Raw genomic sequence first — 19,260 nt, 5'->3', positions numbered from 1 at the left:
ATGAATCTCAAAGAATCTAGGAGTTTCTAAACCAATTAAAACCTAATTAAATATTTCGTTTTTCATGGTGGAAATTGGTGAATCGTCATTCACCTACCTTCAAATATCTTATAGCTTAGATTACGGCATCCCTCTTCTAAGTTATAAAATATTGTGTTGGGTCCTAGCCTTAATATTACATTTGGGTGTTTTATTAAGGACTATCTCGAAATCTAATCTAATCTATTCCCTCTTCTTTTCAGATGTCTTCCGATAACAATGCTTCTGGCTCAAACCCTACTAGCTCCTTCTCTCTCATGAATCTTTGTGGGAGAGCCATCTTTGATGGGTCCAACTTTACTGATTGGATCAGAAACATCAGGATAGTCACTCGGTATGAGAACAAAGAATATGTTCTCGACAAGGAGCTGAAGGTACCCGAGCCAACTGCTACTCCTGAAGAGCTTGCTGAATATGAGGTACATGAAAGAGATGCTACAAAAGTGGCATGCATCGTGATGGCCACCATGACAGCCGAGCTCCAAAAGTCCTATGAGGACTATTATCCTTTTGAGATGTACCAGGACTTGATGGACTGCTACCATCAAAGTGCTCGTCAAGAGCGATATGAAATAATCTCCTCCATGATAACAACCCGAATGAAGGATGGTGAACCCATCACGGGCCACATGCAGAAAATGCAAAGGTATGTGGACCGTTTACTGAAGCTGAATGTGAACTTCCCTGAGGAGTTAGCAATAGACATCATTTTGCACTCCTTGCCATCGTGTTATGATCAGTTCCGCATGACATATCACATGAACAAGGAAGAAGTCACCCTCAGCAAACTTCAAGGACTCTTGAAGACCGCCGAAAGTGGTCTAAAGGGTAAGTCGGTTGTTACTACTCCTACTCCTACTCCAACTGCGGCCAATGTCTTGGCAATCGGGCATGGCAAATGGAAGAAGAGAAAGAACCCTTCTAAGGGTACCAAGGATAAGACCCTTGAAGGCTCCTCTTCAAGCAAAACCAAGAAAGGTTTTGTCACTCCTTCTGCTAACCCTAATGAGGCTGAATGCTTCTATTGCCATGAAAAGTCGCACTGGAAGCGAAACTGCCCAAAGTACCAGCAAGATCTGAAGGATGGGAAAGTAAAACCCAACCATGCAGGTATATACACTATATTGTCTAATAAATCACCTCATTCTAAGTCTTGGGTCCTTGATACAGGTTGTGGTATTCACATATGTTGTGATTTGCAGGGACTAAAAAGAAGTGAGAATGTGGAGCAGGGAAAGATAAACTTGATCATGGGAAACAGGAAAGCTTCACCTGTCACCAAGATAGGAGTTTATTCCTTAGTGCTAAATAGTGGGTTTACATTAGATTTGAATAAATGTTATTATTCGCCAGAAATAGCAAGAAATGTTATTTCCTTTCATGCATTGTATAAACAAGGTTTTACCTTTTATTTTGATAATAATAATGGTAGTATTGATGCTTTCTTTAATAATGTTCTTTATTTTAAAGCATTACCTTGTGATGGCGTGTATGAAACTGTATCTGTTGTAGACAATCTAGGAAATAATGTATTGTGTATTAACTCTTCCACTAGCTTAGATAAAGCATCCTTATGACATTGTCGTCTTGGACATGTAAGCAAGAAACGCATATGCCAACTCCAAAAGGATGGAGTCTTGGAGTCATTTGACCTAAAGTCAGATGATAGTTGTGAATCTTGTTTGCTTGGTAAAATGAAAAAGTCGCCTTTTACTGGCACTTGTGCTAGGGGTGAAGGTTTGTTGGACCTCATACACACGGATGTGTGTGGACCCTTCAGAACCGCCACAAGAGATGCTAATCGGTTCTATGTGACTTTTACTGATGATTTTAGTAGATATGGATATGTCTACCTAATCAAGCATAAGTCAGAAACCTTTGAGAAATTCAAAGAGTTTAAGCAAGAAGTGGAGAATCAGTTGGGAAGGAACATTAAGATGCTTCGATCCGATCGTGGTGGTGAGTATCTTAGTACTGAGTTCCTTGACTATCTTAAGGAATGTGGGATTGTCTCACAATTGACACCTCCTAGGACACCACAGTTGAATGGTGTAGCTGAAAGGCGCAATCGAACCTTGTTGGACATGGTTCGTTCCATGATGAGTCGAGCTTCGCTACCAATCTCATTTTGGGGGTATGCCTTAGAGACCGCCGCCCATATCCTTAATCTAGTCCCTACAAAGAAGGTTGCCAAAACACCTCACGAGGTGTGGACTGGAAAAGTTCCCAATCTAGACCACATCAAGATTTGGGGTTGTGAGGCTTTCGTGAGACGCGAGACTCACGATAAGCTCGAACCCCGAAGCGAAAGGTGTATTTTCATCGGCTACCCACAGAAAACCTTTGGTTACATCTTCTACATACCCAGTGATAATGTGGTCTTTGTAGCAAGAAGAGGATTCTTTCGAGAGAGAGAGAGAGAATTCATGAGCCAAGGAGACAGTGGGAGGCAAATTGACCTTGAGGAAATTCAAGAGTCAAGTGGTGAAGGAACCTCAAACCCTAGCTCTCAACCTGAGGAGGAAACTCTTGTTGAGCCGACTGAAGAATCTATACCTCTGAGGCGTTCCACCAGAGTTAGGAATGCACCTGAGCATTATTATGGTTTTCATATTACTGCAGAAGGTGAGACACTTATCAGTGATAACACACTGGTAAATCTGGATGAGCCTAACAGCTATACGGAAGCCATGGCAGGCCCTGAGGCTGCTAAATGGAAAGAGGCTATGGATAGCGAGATACAGTCCATGTATGACAATCAAGTTTGGAACTTGGTTGACAATGTACCTGATCGTAAGATAGTTGGGTGCAAATGGATCTTCAAGAAGAAGACCGACATGGATGGTAATGTACACACTTATAAGGCACGAATGGTTGCAAAGGGTTATTCTCAAACTCCGGGAGTTGATTATGATGAGACCTTTTCACCAGTGGCCAAGATTAAGTCTATTAGGGTTCTGTTAGCCATTGCTGCATTTCATGATTATGAAATATGGAAAATGGATGTCAAAACCGCTTTCCTTAATGGAAAGTTGGCTGAAGATGTTTACATGGTTCAGCCAGAGGGTTTTGTCAGTACAGAGTACCCCAGTAGAGTTTGTAAGATCGAGAAATCCATTTATGGATTAAAACAGGCACCTCACAGATGGAATCTTTGTTTTGATGAGAAAGTCAAAGAATTTGGCTTTTCAAGGAGTGAAGATGAATCTTGTGTCTATATCAAGGCTAGTGGGAGTATAGTCAGCTTTTTGGTACTGTATGTGGATGACATACTACTCATAGGAAATGACATCCCAACCCTGCAGGAAGTAAAGTCCTGGCTTGGGAAGTGTTTCGCTATGAAGGACCTTGGAGAAGCTGCCTATATCCTAGGGATAAGGATTTTGAGAAACAGGAGTAAAAGACTAATTGGACTTAGTCAAAGCACCTATGTGGACAAAGTGTTGAAAAGGTTCAACATGCATAACTCCAAGAAAGGAGAGTTACCCATCCAGAGTAACGCCAGATTGAGTAACACACAAAGCCCTAGTACTGAGGCTGATATAGCATAAATGAGTCGAATACCTTATGCTTCAGCTGTAGGATCGATCATGTATGCTATGACGTGTACTCGACCTGATGTAGCCTTTGCTTTGAGCATGGTTATCAGGTATCAGGGGAACCCTGGCAAGGCACACTGGACTGCGGTAAAGAATATCCTCAAGTACCTACGGAGGACTAAGGACTGGGTCCTTACCCTTGGTGGCAGTGAGGACTTGAGAGTTGTAGGGTACAGTGATGCTAGCTTTCAGACTGACAGGGATAATTTCCGCTCTCAGTCGGGCTGGGTCTTTACTCTAAACGGAGGGGCAATTACTTGGAAAAGTTCCAAGCAGGAGACAGTGGCTGATTCCACTTGTGAATCAGAGTATATAGCAGCAAGCGAGGCAGCAAAGGAGGCTATATGGCTAAAGAACTTCATCGGAGACCTTGGAGTTGTACCAGCTATAAAGGAGCCAATGGAGATTTTCTGTGACAGCAATAGTGCGGTTGCCTTAGCCAAGGAACCAAGAGATCATGGGAGATCCAGACACATTGACAGAAAATATCACTTCATCAGACATCGAATAGAAGAAGGAATCCTCGTGGCAAAGAGGGTATCATCGGATGAGAACCCAGCAGATCCCCTCACGAAGGGACTGACTCGGGCTAAGCATCTCCAGCATGCTCGGAGCATAGGGCTGAAGGACGATATTAGTTTTAGTAGTTAGATAATCTTGAAATTTGTAAAATGTAATTGACATTTGATGATAAATAAAAGCTGTTATTTATGAGTAAAGTGTTGCTATCTCTTGTCAATCGTTTACTATTATTTCTTTTTGCATGTTTTGACTTCCAGAATAATTATGTTATGGTTTATATCATATTATTCAAACTCTCCACAGTCGGTCATATGTTGGAAGTAGATATGAATCAAGACTGTCATGGGTTGGCTTGTAGAGGTCTAAGATGTTAGACAAAGCGGGGCTACAGCACTCATGAGTGCTCATAAGTTCTGAGTATTGGATTCAACCCACGCTCACTTGTATCACTTCATGGAATTTATCTCGAGTGATCGTGAGACGGTAATATCATATAAGTCTTCAAACCTAGAGATATGATTTGTTGCCTATGAGTTGGTTATGCATTTATTGCACGAAAACGCATTGGTAACTCGATGTTATAAACCGTGCTTTTGTGTGTAATTCAACAAGTAGTAGAGAAAACATATGAGTCGAAGTTTATCTGTTCCTTCTAGGATTAGAAGTGATATCTGGGCCCCTCGATGATTTTGTTTTGACCTATGTACCGGGCCCGGTCAGAACTGAATTGATGTGTTCAGTTAAGTTCTATGTCAAACAAATCGGAAATCGGGAAACAAATGCTGGACAATAAGCAAGACCATGTTCCATGTATTTGTCCGGCTGATATCTAGAACAGAGGATTATATGATCACTTATCTAAAATGGCGCTTCATAGTTCAACAGAGTTTAAAGAGCTACGATTGTTGAACGGTTCCTGAAGTCATACTTGCAACTATAGTTATTAGACTTATCCAAGTGGGAGACTATTGGATATAGTGTCTAAGTCCATAACTATATTTGGTATGTACTTGACCCGACCCGGCATGGTCCATTTGGGTTGCACTTCACCCGAACAATTTGTGGATAATCGTTTGAGAATAGTATAAGTTATGATTTATTAATATATTATAAGTCCTAATATATTAATATAAAATCATATTATTTAATTAGTATTGATCTATAATTAATCTAGAATTAATTTAGAGATCAAAAGTATGACTAATTAAATATGGGCTCTTATATTTATATAGTGTGGGCTAATGCTTATTTGGAATGGGCTAGGCTTGCATGGAAAGTCCATGGATACTCCATGGAGCTTTAACCCATGGATATCATGGAAATGAAAAGACATGGGTATTAGGGTTTACATGGATGTAACCCTAATTCACCACACTATATAAAAGAGGCTTTGGTTCTTGAAATCACACTAGTTGTGGTGAGTAAAGTAAGAGGGCCGATTTCAAGAAAGGTGATTACTATTCTCTCAAAATTCCAAGTTTGTGGTGATTTGTGATTTCCATTTGAGGCATCCACACTATTGGTGCTAGGCTCTAAAACTCCAAGCAATCAACTACAACTACAAGGTAAGTAATTCTACTAGCTTTATTTGATTCAAGTTCCCCATGCCATGCTAGATAGGATAAGAACCTTGGAAAAATAATTATTTGCATGTATCTTAGTCAAACATAGATCCAAGGTTTCTAGGGTTGCATGTACACCATAGGAGTGTTAGAATGCTCAAAACCCATCATATATAACACATAGTAGATCACAACATCACAATAGAACACATAAAGTTTTTCATTAATATTATCCGCATTTTTGATACATGAAAATTTTGCTCAGAAGAGCATACATAAGTGGTGCAACTTCAGCAGCGTAACGGCTCTATGAGTAGTGTAATCACTTAAACATATAGTCGATGGTACATAGTATAGATCACATAAGCCTAATACTAAAGATAAATATGACTAGTCCTAGTCATGGTGGGATGCGCCAGGGGGTGGTGCTGAAGAAGTGGACGCTCCCTAAAGGTGAGCCACCTGTCGTTCCGCATCTCGGAGGCGAGTCTCCCATCTCACCTGCCTCATGTGGAACTCTCGAATAAACTCTCGCGTCTCCTGTTCTGCACGCTCAACCCTAGCCCGCATCTGGTGTATCTAATCAGCGGTGCCCTGTGCCAGGTCGCCAGTGTTCCGCAGTCGTCTCACCATGACCGGAAGTGCGCGATCAGATGGTCCTCCCTCCCTCAAGTCGTAGAACTCGCGTGACATGCCGAATGGAGGTCGCTGTCCCTGCTGTCTGCTCCATCTCCAAAGGTCGATACCCCAGGGGGGTGTAGGGCCGGTCGGGCCCATCCGGTGAGCGGGCACCCTAGTCGGGTAAGGGGGGTTGATGACTTCAGACTCTGTGTCCGAATCATCATCATCGCCAGGTTCTTCCTCGGAGTCCTCTCCGACTTCTTCTTCTTCCAGGACCTCCACCGGCTCGGCAGGTCCACCCTCGACTTCCTCCTCAGGTTCCTCTTCAGACCCTTCCTCGGGGTCTTCTTCGGGTTCCTCTTCCAGCCATCCGTTATTTCCCTGGTTAGGGAAATACGGATCTCCGGGGTGATGGAAGCCGGCCATACTGTCTGCGAGAGTATATAAATGTACTATTCATTATTTCTAAGATGTTTTAGTTACTATGTAATTTGAGTTAATGTTCTTTTCTTGGTAATCAAGGGTATGTTTTTAGGTTTACTGACCATCGGGTTTTCCCGGAGCATGTGATAGTTGCACTTCGGAGGAAATGTAGTTGATCAGGCTACATTCACCCTTTACTACAACCATGCACAGTCCCGACTTAACCGAGATGTCAGTGTTATCTTCTTTGATTTGGTATCATGTTCTTTTTCCTATAACGCACAAGTAAAGATGTTTTATCGTTGTGTTTTATTTGTTTTGTTCAGAGTTGTTTTAGTCCCTCTTTGGTTTATAGTTGCATATCAATGTGTGGTTAGATATGCCAGTTCACTATAAACAAAGCTCTGATAACAACCTGTCACACCCCCGAAACCAGACGGCGGAAACGTCTGGGGGCTCGCGTGACTTAAATTGAATACCATCACAATGAATATACATGAATCATAACATAAACATCACCATGCATCAATACATTACAACTGATATTGTTTACATCCAGTACATTGAATTAAATATTACACATTCATGACACAAATTGTTTCAGAGGTTTCAAAACAAAACATTCTAACATACTTGGTATTACCCTTCCGCTTATCTGTTACCTGAGAATACAAGTTATTTTGGAAAAACGTCAACATATGAAATGTTGGTGAGTTCATAAGCAAGGTTGTGAATAAAATGATTTGTATAGTTTGTAAAACCCAGAAAATCCGATATTTTCTGAAAAGACAATAGTTTAACAAAGTGTGAAGATCCATAAGTTGATGCATGAATGATTTCAAAACATATATATATATATATATATATATATATATATATATATATATATATATATATATATATATAAGGATGTTTTGTATTATAGTTATAGAAATCCCGAGCGAGTAGTATTGATTTCCTCGGAAAACCCCATGTTTTCCGATGTCGAAAAATGTACGTGATTACAAATTGTTATACCGCCACAACGAATGGCTTTTGATTACTCATCCTTAAATACTCGGATGGTGTCGGATAAACCTAGTGAGTCGTTGTAACGATGTCCGGTGAAGACAAGGTATAACAGCCAACTGTGAACGTCCCATAGAGGTGTCGTTCGTTGTTACTCACTTAATCCAAACCACCTTGATTACTGTTGAATAACGTCCTAATTCCGTCTACTTTGATTACTCATGAGCCTTAGCGAACGAAGAGAAGAGGAGTACGAAGTCCTGCTACTTATCGTAAGTACCTTAGGCTGTCGAGGATGCGAATGACACGTTGGCCCAACCCGCATTTGATTACTTGACCTTACTAGCAATACTAATGGACCTCTAGGGCCCAATAGCACATAAGAGCCATTGAAAGTCCTTTTACATGGAATTGGGCCATAGGAGGCCCAATAACATATAAGCGTTATCCCTTTGGGCCCAAAGATCATGTTATTGGACTTGCAAGGTCCAACAAGCATGATTTGAAACTTTCAAGCCCAAAGTTTGAATATTCACTCGTCTTAGGTATCGCGTATCTATTGAAAGGTTCGATTGAATGATCATTGTTTTTATATCGATTCGAGACCGATCGATTCGTTTATAACGATATTTGGAGTTAAACGTGTATTCATCTTTCGATTTTCCAAAGTCGTGGTTTTGTATTTTGACTCAATGAAAGGATTTGCTTAAAAATAGCGGTTTGACCTTTTCAACACCTTTCTTTTTATAAAAATAACAGTTTTAGTCCTTTATATAAAAGAAAAGACATTTTTAGCCCTTAAAACATTTTCTTGACACTTTTGCATCATAGATTTGTTAAAATTATAGTTTTAACTCAAAACTTATTTTGTTAACAGTTTCAGCCCTTTCAGAATAGTATTTCTCGATTGAAACCCAACTTTTCGCAATTTTTACAGTTTTGGCCCAAAATCCAAAAACTTTACATTTTTTATCCTTTTTGGAAATGAAAAGCATTTTTGACCCTTGAAACAGTTTTGTTACACTTTTTATCCCCTGTTTTGAAGAAAATTTCGTTTCAGCCCCTTTAATTGTCATTTTTCGCAATTTTGGGCTTATTGGGCCAAAAAGCCCAAAGTTAGCCCATTAAGCTAAAAATTTACATTTCAAGTCCTTTGAAAATTTTAAAATTTAGAAAAACAATTATTGAAACTGTTTTGACTCTTTTGGCCCTTAAGAAACCGTGACTTGGCAATTTTTAACCCAAGTTTTGTATTTTTGACAATTTAAGCCCAAAAATGGGTTTTATGTTGAAGTATGTTTAACACAATCTTATAAGTTATTATTCTTGACTTGTTTGATGTGAAATAACTTAGATCATGTTTGTTTGCTTTCTCATGTCATAGATCTCGACATATCACCCCTTTTTGGTTGCATGTTCATCACAAAAACACATAAAATCATACATACATGCATAAAATCACACATAGCATACACATACACATAGATCTACACATTTTCTTGTATTCTCCCCCATAAAACATACAAAAACCGAAAAGATAGGGGTATGAAGCTCACCTTGAGTTGTGGGTTCGGTTTTTGAAGGAAGAGGTGAAGAAATTTCGATCCTAGCAAGTCCTCTTGGTAAATCTCGAACTTAGATGATTTCTAAGAGAGTGATCATGATTTTGTATAGATTAGGAAGAGGTTTTTGATAAAACAAAGAATCTAGATCATAGATCCAAGCATGAACTTACCTTAGATGATGAATTTGTGGAAATATCTTCTTGAAAAACCTCCTAAATTTTGAGAATTTGGTGAAGAGTGAAGGGAGTTTCCTTGAGAGAGTTTTGAGTGAAATGTGTGTGTGTTTGTGTTGTGTTCAGCCGAGAGAAGAAGAGAGAGGGGAAGAGAGAGTGTTGAAGTGATGTGGGCATGGAAACATGAGACTTTTGCATGGAAACCCAACAAGTAATCGTGAGGTGGCAAATGAAAAGTCAACTCTTTCTTCTTGGGTTGTTGGGCCGAGAATGGAGAGGAGAAAGGAAGAAAATTGGGCCTTGCATGCTTAAGCCCATATCATGATTTAATTAGATGATTTTTGGCCCAACATAAATCAAAGAATGATTTTTATGACCTATTAGGGCTAAATTAAATTGGTTGTGACCCAATAAGGCCCATTAAAGTTAACCTAGTTTATTTTAGGCTTATAAGGCCCAAAATATTAAGTTTCATGTATATGGGTCCAATTAGGGCCCATTTGAGAGTTCTATGTTCAAGATAGTTAAATTGGAAGCTTATTGGTCCATTAGGTCCAATAAGGAAACCCTAGTCCAAAATGGACTTAAACCGGGATTTCAAGGGTTTCCAACTCTTTGTGGACTATTTGTAGTGCTTGAATGAAGTATTTGATGAAGTTTTGTTGTTATTGAATAAGCATCATACATTCTTTCACATTGTTGATTCATAATTGATATAAGTGTTGTAGTTACATGACATCAAAATTCCTAGTTGTGACACAAGCCATGAGTGACTTGACTACCTAAAACTTTTCTTGACGAGCTCGCTTATGGTATTTCTCCATAAGGTCCTTGTTCATCTCAAAGGGCCAGTAGTCCTCATAGTACCTCTGCAGTTATGGGGACATGGTTGCGACCATGATGCATGCCACTTTGGTGGCATCGTCATAGTGCTTCTTGTAGGCAGCATATTCTTCAGGAGTAGCTTTAGATTCATCAATTTCTTTGAGCTCTCTTTCAAGGACATATTCTTTGTCCTCAAAACGAAGAGCCATTTTGATGTTGCGCATCCAATCGTTATAGTTAGAGCCATCCATAACGACTTTGGAGCAAATGTTGAGCAAAGAGAAGTTGTGGTTGGAGGATGATGAAGCAGAAGTGTTTCCAGGAGTAGACATCTGAAAAGAAAGTTTTAGTTAGATTTCAAGATACCTCAATATAATAACCCAAAGATACAATATTAAGGTTAGGATCCAACTATGAAGATTCACAACTTAGAAATGGGATGCCGAGATCCAAGTGTAAATTTCATAAAGGTAGGTGAATGACGATTCACCAATTCCACCATTAGACGAAATAAACGAAGTGAAATTCCTAATTCGTTTTTTGAGATACATTGAAACTATTCAATGGCATGTTTTAATCTCAGATTATGCTCTTCTATTTGTGACTGGGATGCCGAGGATCACAAACAAGATGTGAATAACCATGCAAATGTGCTTGGTAACCTCATTGTCTTTATCATTAACTATTGATGTGCTGGTAAACCACACACGCTCCATCAAAATGACAATTATGAGATACCCATTACTACTCTTTATTAGTGCCTTTTAGTGTGCTGGTTAACCACACACGCTCCACTAACGACCAATAACGCATAATGTGCAATTTCATGGATTAGCATACTTTTCACATTTTTCCTAAAGTAACTAGAGTTGGGATTTTTGAAAAATAATGTTCTAGTACTTTCTTTAATAACATTATACTTTTAATGAGATGTAGTTGTCCTATCAAACCCGTTCTGCTAACGACCCTCCACTAATCAAGGAAGCGGTGGGTGAGAGTGGACACCCATTCAACTACCATTTTATAGGCAGTTTCCTTATACCCCCCTTATAGACTAACTTCGTGAATGAGGCATACTAGCGATTTGACTGACCATATTCTTATATATATATATATATATATATATATATATATATATATATATATAATATTAAACTTTTAATTATAATACATATATAAGGTGTGTTTTAAACTTTTTAAAACTTTGAGGTTTATATATAAATTTCGAAAATTAAGCCATTAATTTTAAATTTAAAATAAACCAAATAACTAGATTTAATATTTATCTATTAATTAACTTTTAATTAATTTATTAAATCTTGTAAGGATTATCTAATTAAATTAAACAATTAATTTAATCCTAATCCATATCCCTTCTAGATTTCGAAAATATGGGGATAGGATAATTTCCTTATTTTTCTCAATTATCCAATAAGGCAACTATTATCCAAAACAAAGAAACCCTAAAAGGGACTAGCATATTTCGAAATTTTAAGGGAGGAGGCAAGGGTTTCCAAAACCCTAACCCTAATTTCGATTAGGGTTCATGGAGGCTAGGGTTTTTCGAAAACCCTTTGAACCAAAACCCTAAAATCGAAAATTTTGACCTTTAGGGTTTAATGGCTATAAACCCTAATTTGCAATTCAACTATTATAGCAATTCAATTTAAAACAAACAATGGCTGTGATACCACTGATGGGTTTTGGGTAAAACAAATAAACTAGAAAAACAATTCCTAAGTTCACATGCAACCTACTTTGGATCTATGTTTTAACTATTGAACATATAACTTTGAATTGCAAAACAAGAACCCTAAGGAGAGAGGATATTTTCGAAAATAACTAATTAGGGTTTAAGAGTTACATATCTTTCAATTGTTAAAGCAAACAATTGACAATCCTCTTGATCTTGATCTTCTTGGAAGCTTAGCACCACAAATGTAATGCCTCTAATGGAATCACACCCAAGAGCTAGCAAGAAGGAAACTTATAAGGAGAGAGGGTAGGGTATGCAAAAATCGGCCTAGGGTTTCTTCCAAGGTAGGAGTCACCGATTTTAGGAGCTGGGAGGCTCCTTATATAGTTGAGGGATCTAGGGCTTAGGGAAAACCCTAATACTCCTTTGCTTGGGGCCTAAGCTAATCCAAAGGCCTTATCCAAAGCCCCTTGGACGGAATCCTTAGGGTTTCCCCTATAGATTTCGTCCACCCCCTTCCAAGGAGGTTCTGGAGCCTTCCACTCAACTATCTGATAATTGCAAACTAGTCCCTGCACTTTATAATTAATACTTTTAACCCCAAAATTAATTCTGATTAATTTCTGGCTAACTATTAATTAAACATAATGACTTCTAACTAATATATTAATCTTTTAACATATTAATAAATTATTTATATTAATTTATTAATCTTATAAATTAATATCTCTCCTTTCATAATTTCCTTGTCCAGTTGCTAGGTTGAGGGCAACCCAAAAGGACTCTGATGCTATCAATTCAAGTACATGCTAATTATAGTTATGGACTTAGACACCTAATCCAACAACCATAACCCTAGTAAATGCCATTATATAAAGGAAGTCAAGCATCAAAAGTCTTTACCTTGTTATCATTAATACTAAAAATTCATTTCTCATAAATCCAAATAAATGGTATACTGCGATTGTGGCTATGAAAGTATTATAAGGACATCACCGACTAGAAATAACCTTGGACGGCTTTTTTACGCTTGTCCTAAAGAGGTATGTGGGTTATCCTTTTATTATTTTTCTTTGAATTAATATTAATATATACAATATATGTCATGTGTTTGATCTTAAATTTTTAGGGACCACAATCTGGGTTTATCTGTTGGGTTGACAAAGCAAAAGACAATAATTCGGTGATAATCAGTAACTTATTTCGATCGAAGAAGAAACTTGAAACCCAACATATGCACTTGAAGATAGCATTAATTTGTAGTTGGATTTTCTTTTTTGGAATCATTGTGTACAAGTTGTAAACTTTATTTTCATCAACTAAGTTTCCCTTCTATAATGTGTATTAATCTTTTTAATATGTAATGTTTGCTTTTTTGTTAGTATTACTATGGTACTTGTAAATTATGTTTTTTCTATCTTTGTAATATGTAACAAATATTAGAGCAATAATAATATTTTTCATTACACACTGCAAATCAATTAATTGCAATTACATTGGCAATAAAACTGCAATCGAAGGATCTGGTATTTCCCATTCTAATGGAGGGGAAGAGGGTGCACAGTTTGTGTCTGGTAGGCAGTCTGAAACACATCAGTCTGGTAATATATCTGAACCATATCAAGTAATTCATGGATGTTCGAATGACGTGATGCTGCAATAGCATGACCGCAAGCCATACCCAAACTACGCCCTTTCCCACATGAACTTGTATGACGGTTCGGATCAACAACACAAGTTTTTTTAAGATAAAAAACTTGATAAATGTCGGACGGGAGCGGAGACGGGATCTCTGGCGGGATATTTGTTGCTTGCCATCGAACAGACTTTTGCATCCTTTTATGAAGCATCAGTTCACATACGGAGTGAGTACGGTAGTCAAACTTGCTGAAAAGTAAATATGATCAAATAAGGTTCTTGTACAAGTATTTAAATAAATTTGATGTTTCAACCGATATTTTACCTGCAATCAATCTGCGTTCATCGAAAGTTCGTTGAATGTAGTCACGAATTGCCTCGGTAAGCATTATTATCTGTACATTGCGTTGATTTACCGATAACACAAATTTTTTTTGGGGAACATCAATGTTGACTACATTCCAACGGATGTTAGGGAAATAGGCTCTTGCACATTTTGCATGACCGATGTTGGCAAGCATTTCACGAGCATCAGGGGTTAGCCGGCATAACTTTTCTTTAAAATCAGACACAATATCTGAGTTGGATGTCATCCAGAACAAATGTTGTAATGTTCTGTCAGAGATGCCTCTTGTGCGCATATATCTTAACACACTTTTGGAAGTATACCCATGATAAGAATCAGGGAATACATGCTCTATGCAAGAACTAACGACATCGTCTATATTTGTTATGAACGATACTTCCCTACACTATCTCAGAGCTTCTCTTAACCTCATAAGGAACCAGGTACAACGGTAGAGATTATTTTCCACGGTCAGACCAAATGCTATATGGAAGGTCTAGTTGTTCCCGTCGATAGCAACCGCTACAAACATTGTTTTTAGGTACTCCCCTCTAAGATGGTCACTACTTATGAAGATGACATGCAAGAAATAGCCTATGAATGTATGAACCTGTATTTTTTGGGGAACAAAAATGAATTAATTTAAATATAGAAACATTATATATTTTAAAGAAACAATAGAAAAGTGCAAAAAAACAAACATACCACCCATCCAATAGCCACAAAATAAGCTTTAAAACATTGATCAAATAAGTTTTGATGTGATTATAAATATGAATGTTAGTTCGCCTAAGGTTGTGAAGGTAAACATACAGGTTGTTAAAACTTTATTCGAGTTGACTCTTTGGGAAACTCATTTTGAAGAAGTTTTATAAGAGATAATTATGAATTAGTTGATTGAAGGTAAGGTTCTAAGCATATATGGACACATATATATATATATATATATATATATATATATATATATATATATATATATATATATATATAGGAGACGAAAAAGAAAAAAAAATGAGTTTATAATCCGGAGTAGGAACTCCATAATAGATACTCTGGAACGGAGACCACAACTCCGAAATGCTATGTTCCGAAGAGAGTGGTCATTTTACAAAAAAAAAAAAAAAAAAAAAAAAAAATTGTTAAAATGACTGATTATAAGGATTATTTTACTCAATTTCCCGGATTTTAATTTCTAATATTAACGAGAGAGAAAGTGAGAAACATCCTTCTGTTTACAAGCACGTACGACCACTCGACCAGCACCCATTCCAACCTCTGAAACTTCTACTCGACGCCTCATTACCATCGACACCATCTTCTCCAAGTACTCCCATCCATCTGACGCCTCCATCGTCGATCAGCAATCGTGCCCAAAGCTCCAACATCGATCTCCTAATTTCTTGATGTTCCAACATCGTGCTCCAGGTTCTCTATCGTCAATCTTCATGCTGTAACCATATCAATTATCGATCTTCAAATTTATTGATTTGATTGTTGGCGTTATTGTTCTTAATTTCACCGATACCAGTCTTTTACAACTTTCTTCTATGTACTGTTTAGATTTCCTCTTCAATTTCTATAAGTTATTTGCAATTTTTTAGTCTGGGTTCCTCGTTATTAGTTGCGGAAGGACATAAAAATCAATACATGTTGAAACCATACACTGCTATCATCCTTGCACATCAACTGTTTGATTATATGTTCATTAGATTTTTTGGTCCTCATTCCTCGTTAAACATGGGCTTTGAAATTGTCAAATGCAGACTTATGTGTAAATGGTTAAAAGAACTGTTAGTTTATTATGTATCATCAGATGAAGAACAAGCAGCGCCGAAGGAGGAAGAAGGGTCGTTGGAGTTTCCAAACCTGGGATTTTATCAATACAATATCTAGAAAATAAACGAGGGTATAATTGTCATTATACATTTTCTTTTTTCTTTTTCTGTGGATAGATAACCATCTTCAGTGGATAAATCAAATCAATTCCCTTTTCATAAACGATCTTAAATGGAAGCGGGAAATCTCCTCCGTGCAGTCCCGTTAAATTCTCATAAACCTTCCGGTCTTCTTCTCCGATCTAATCGACAGTTCTCTAGGGTTTCGGCCAACTTACAGGTGCCTTTGTCTTCCTTCTCTTTCTCTCTCTCTATATGTATATGTATATGTATCTGTGTTTCAATTTAAACATGTCATCGAACAACTGAAGGGAGGTTATAAAGGACCAAGGCCAAAGAGAGAATTGATTGCTGATTGGGTATCAAAAAATGACGATATTGTCAGGAGTATTCCGATCTACGTCGGAGGGACCTCTCTGTTCGGCGTTCTGTTCAACAGGACAATTTCCGGCATAGCTCCCGTTGCTGATGCCAGCAGGTAATCAATCGCATTCTCACTTCTTCTGCTAATTAATGATTTTCGTAATTAACTTTCTTTCATCTCCTTTTTTTTTCTCTTAATTTGATTGATTGAATACGATAGATCAGTGCATTAGCAACTGATTTGAATTGAATCCAAGACCTCTTTTCCTGGAGACATTGTAAAATGCGTATATTCTAAAAGCTTTTTTCAATCATCATGCAGTTCACAATCCAGAGCCGATCTACTTGCAATTGGGTTAGCAGTAACTAATATTTTAGCAGGTCTTGTGTGGCTTTCAATTCGACCTAAATCCATATCTGTGGTAAGAAAACCCCCTTTCATATCAGCTTCTAACTTGGTTTTTGTCACCACTTTAATACATGAATTTCAAATTTTGAATTCAGGTGCCACCACGAGGTGTGGAGTGTGAAAGAATACATTCCAGCATTCCGGATCTTGTATCTTCTGAATTAAAATGGTATGGAAAAACATCATTTTCAATTTTTTTAATGGCAATAAGTTAGTGTTTGTGAATTGTGATGTTAGGGCATGGGAATCATTGTCAGGAGTGACATGCAGCAAGTCTCTAGTGATTGTATATGATGGGATTTGTGTTGTACAAATTGGATATGCTTCTAATGAAAATGAAGGTGAAGCCATGGTTGTAGATGCTCCTAAGTTGATGCAAGGATCAATCTATCAAGGCATTATGAAATCTGGATCACGTAAGCCACATGTGAATGTGATAATGATGATATTTTGAAATAAATTATATTAACAATATTTGAAGAATTATACAGAAAGCTACTTGGCAAATTTATCTCTGTATCCTGGAAAATCTGAGCTCCCATTTCTCCCTTCAAATACACAGGTAATATTTCTATGCCAACAAACCAATTCTTTTTTGCTGTTATTACAAGTTTACAAGGTCATTTATATATTTACACTTTTGGCCCAAGTTTTAAACTTTGTTACAAATTTGCACAAACTTATTACAGGCAGTGATCTTGCAACCAGTTGGAGATAAAGGAATTGCAATAATTGGAGGTGACACCATTCGAGGCTTCACAACATCAGACCAGGAAAGCATTCATCTTTTTATTATTATTTATTATTTTTTCCTTTTCTTTAATCCAATTCCAAATATAATGTCAGATTCACATTCTCAGTTAGTTTTCCATAAATAGGAAAATATGCATTTTTTTTTTTGCTTAAGTTAAAGTGATGTAATAATAATAATAATAATAATAGTATAGTATATACCCCTCTGCTGCAGGCATGGATCAGTTTAATAGGAGAGAAGCTGGATGCCACGCTTTCTAAGCATATCAACACCAAAAAACCTTTGGCTACTTCCAAACCAAGATAAACGTTTTGTTTTTCGTTATTCATTATGAATTTAACTATGTTTGTATATCATAATAATAATTTAATATATATTTTTTAAATAGTTTAGTATGTCGCATTTGTCAACATGTTTTGCTTTGAACAAATTTTATACTTTTATCTGGTGACAACATGATTATGTTTTTCTTTAATGGCAACGTATCTAGGGGTTGTTTGGGATTGTTTATTTAAGATACTTTTCTTTTTCCATTTTAAAGTGTTTATTCCGAAAGGCAATTTGGGAAAAATGGTTGAAATTGGTTAGAGGAATGAGAGAGAGAGAATAAAAAGGGAAGGGGGTTTCATTTCTAGAGGTGGATGAGTATTCTTCAATCTTAGTGGCTCTTAGCATTTAGCTAGTGAGAGAGGGAGATTCACTGGGAATTGTTTGGTGTTCTTATTAACATCATTCAACATTTCTATTTTGTATTCTATTTCATTTGAATCTAGTTACATCATCTTCCTTATTACAATTTGTATTGTTCTTGTGATTTCACTTTCCTCAAAATCTATTTTCCATCGGTATCTACCGTAATAATGAGTCTTGCACAAGGACAATAATATAAAAGTCACTGTAGTTTGGCCAATATCCGAGTTAACCACTGTATTATTTTTGTTCTAAAAAAATCACTCATAGTTTTAAATAATATAAAAAAAACAACGCATAAAAAATAGCTCTAAAAGTCTAAAAATAGAAAATAAAATTAACCACTACACTTTTGAAAGCAATCAACCATTGATAAAAAAAAATACATCTATGCGAGCAATTAACCTCTAAAACCTCTTTTAAACAATGAAAAATATAGAACTTTGAGATATTGGCACCAAATTTCCGCAAAAAATGTTTATTACTTTTAAAAAGTAATTTAAATAATTTTAAAATATAAAATCAAAAGAGGGTGTTTCCATTGCATTACCTCAACTTTTCAATGCAATGTCATTAAATGACCCAAGTATGGAAGAATGGGTCAATTTATCATTAAACTAGACGAATATTCGTACGTTGAGCAAAACCTAATAAAATATTTTGTTGTCATGAATTATGAAATAATAATTTACTATTAAGTAGATGTAAAATATTTTAAATATATGATAATATAAAAATATATTAAAACTACATCATCTTAATCGTCTTTATATGCAGGTTATATGAAAGTAGTTACACTAGTTTTTTATTTATTATTAAAATTAATTAGTTGGGATATATATATATATATATATATATATATATATATATATATATATATATATATATATATATATATATATTACATGAATCGTGTGTGGTCCAAATGTCAATTTGCACGTTTAGTCCTTATTTTTAAAAATTAACTCGGGTCGTCCCTCATTCATTTATTTACTGTCCTGTCGAAATTAACTATTTGTTTTCTCCGTTTGGGTGCCCCACGTGCCTAGCATGTAGGGATATTTTCGCCGTTGCCCCTCCCTTTCTTTCACTCACCTTCGTCGATATTCTTCTTCCCCAATTCTTTCTTCCC

The 19,260-nt window shown here is 36.8% G+C and overlaps 1 protein-coding gene across 4 annotated transcripts; it reads left to right on the top strand.

Annotated features, from left to right (window-relative positions):
* Window positions 1–15,226: 15,226 nt before the first annotated feature.
* CCB4 (cofactor assembly of complex C) lies at window positions 15,227–17,833 on the top strand. Of its 4 annotated transcripts, XM_079061361.1 has the most exons (9): window positions 15,228–15,442; window positions 15,831–16,132; window positions 16,224–16,390; window positions 16,598–16,697; window positions 16,780–16,853; window positions 16,922–17,100; window positions 17,176–17,246; window positions 17,374–17,458; window positions 17,653–17,833. In XM_079061361.1, exons 2-9 carry the CDS (start codon window positions 16,025–16,027, stop codon window positions 17,742–17,744), a joined length of 876 nt encoding a protein of 291 aa, XP_078917487.1. In that variant the 5' UTR covers window positions 15,228–15,442; window positions 15,831–16,024; the 3' UTR covers window positions 17,745–17,833. The 4 variants fall into 4 exon arrangements, with proteins under 4 accessions (XP_078917486.1, XP_078917484.1, XP_078917485.1 ...); XM_079061360.1 differs by having other exon boundaries at window positions 15,227–15,442; window positions 15,970–16,132; window positions 17,374–17,833; XM_079061358.1 differs by having other exon boundaries at window positions 15,227–15,442; window positions 17,374–17,833.
* Window positions 17,834–19,260: the final 1,427 nt, after the last annotated feature.

Source organism: Lactuca virosa, chromosome 7, assembly GCF_052849685.1.
Source record: "Lactuca virosa cultivar CGN04683 chromosome 7, Lactuca_virosa_CGN04683_v6, whole genome shotgun sequence".
NCBI lineage: Eukaryota > Viridiplantae > Streptophyta > Magnoliopsida > Asterales > Asteraceae > Lactuca > Lactuca virosa.
This window is presented reverse-complemented; position numbering and strand designations above follow the sequence as displayed.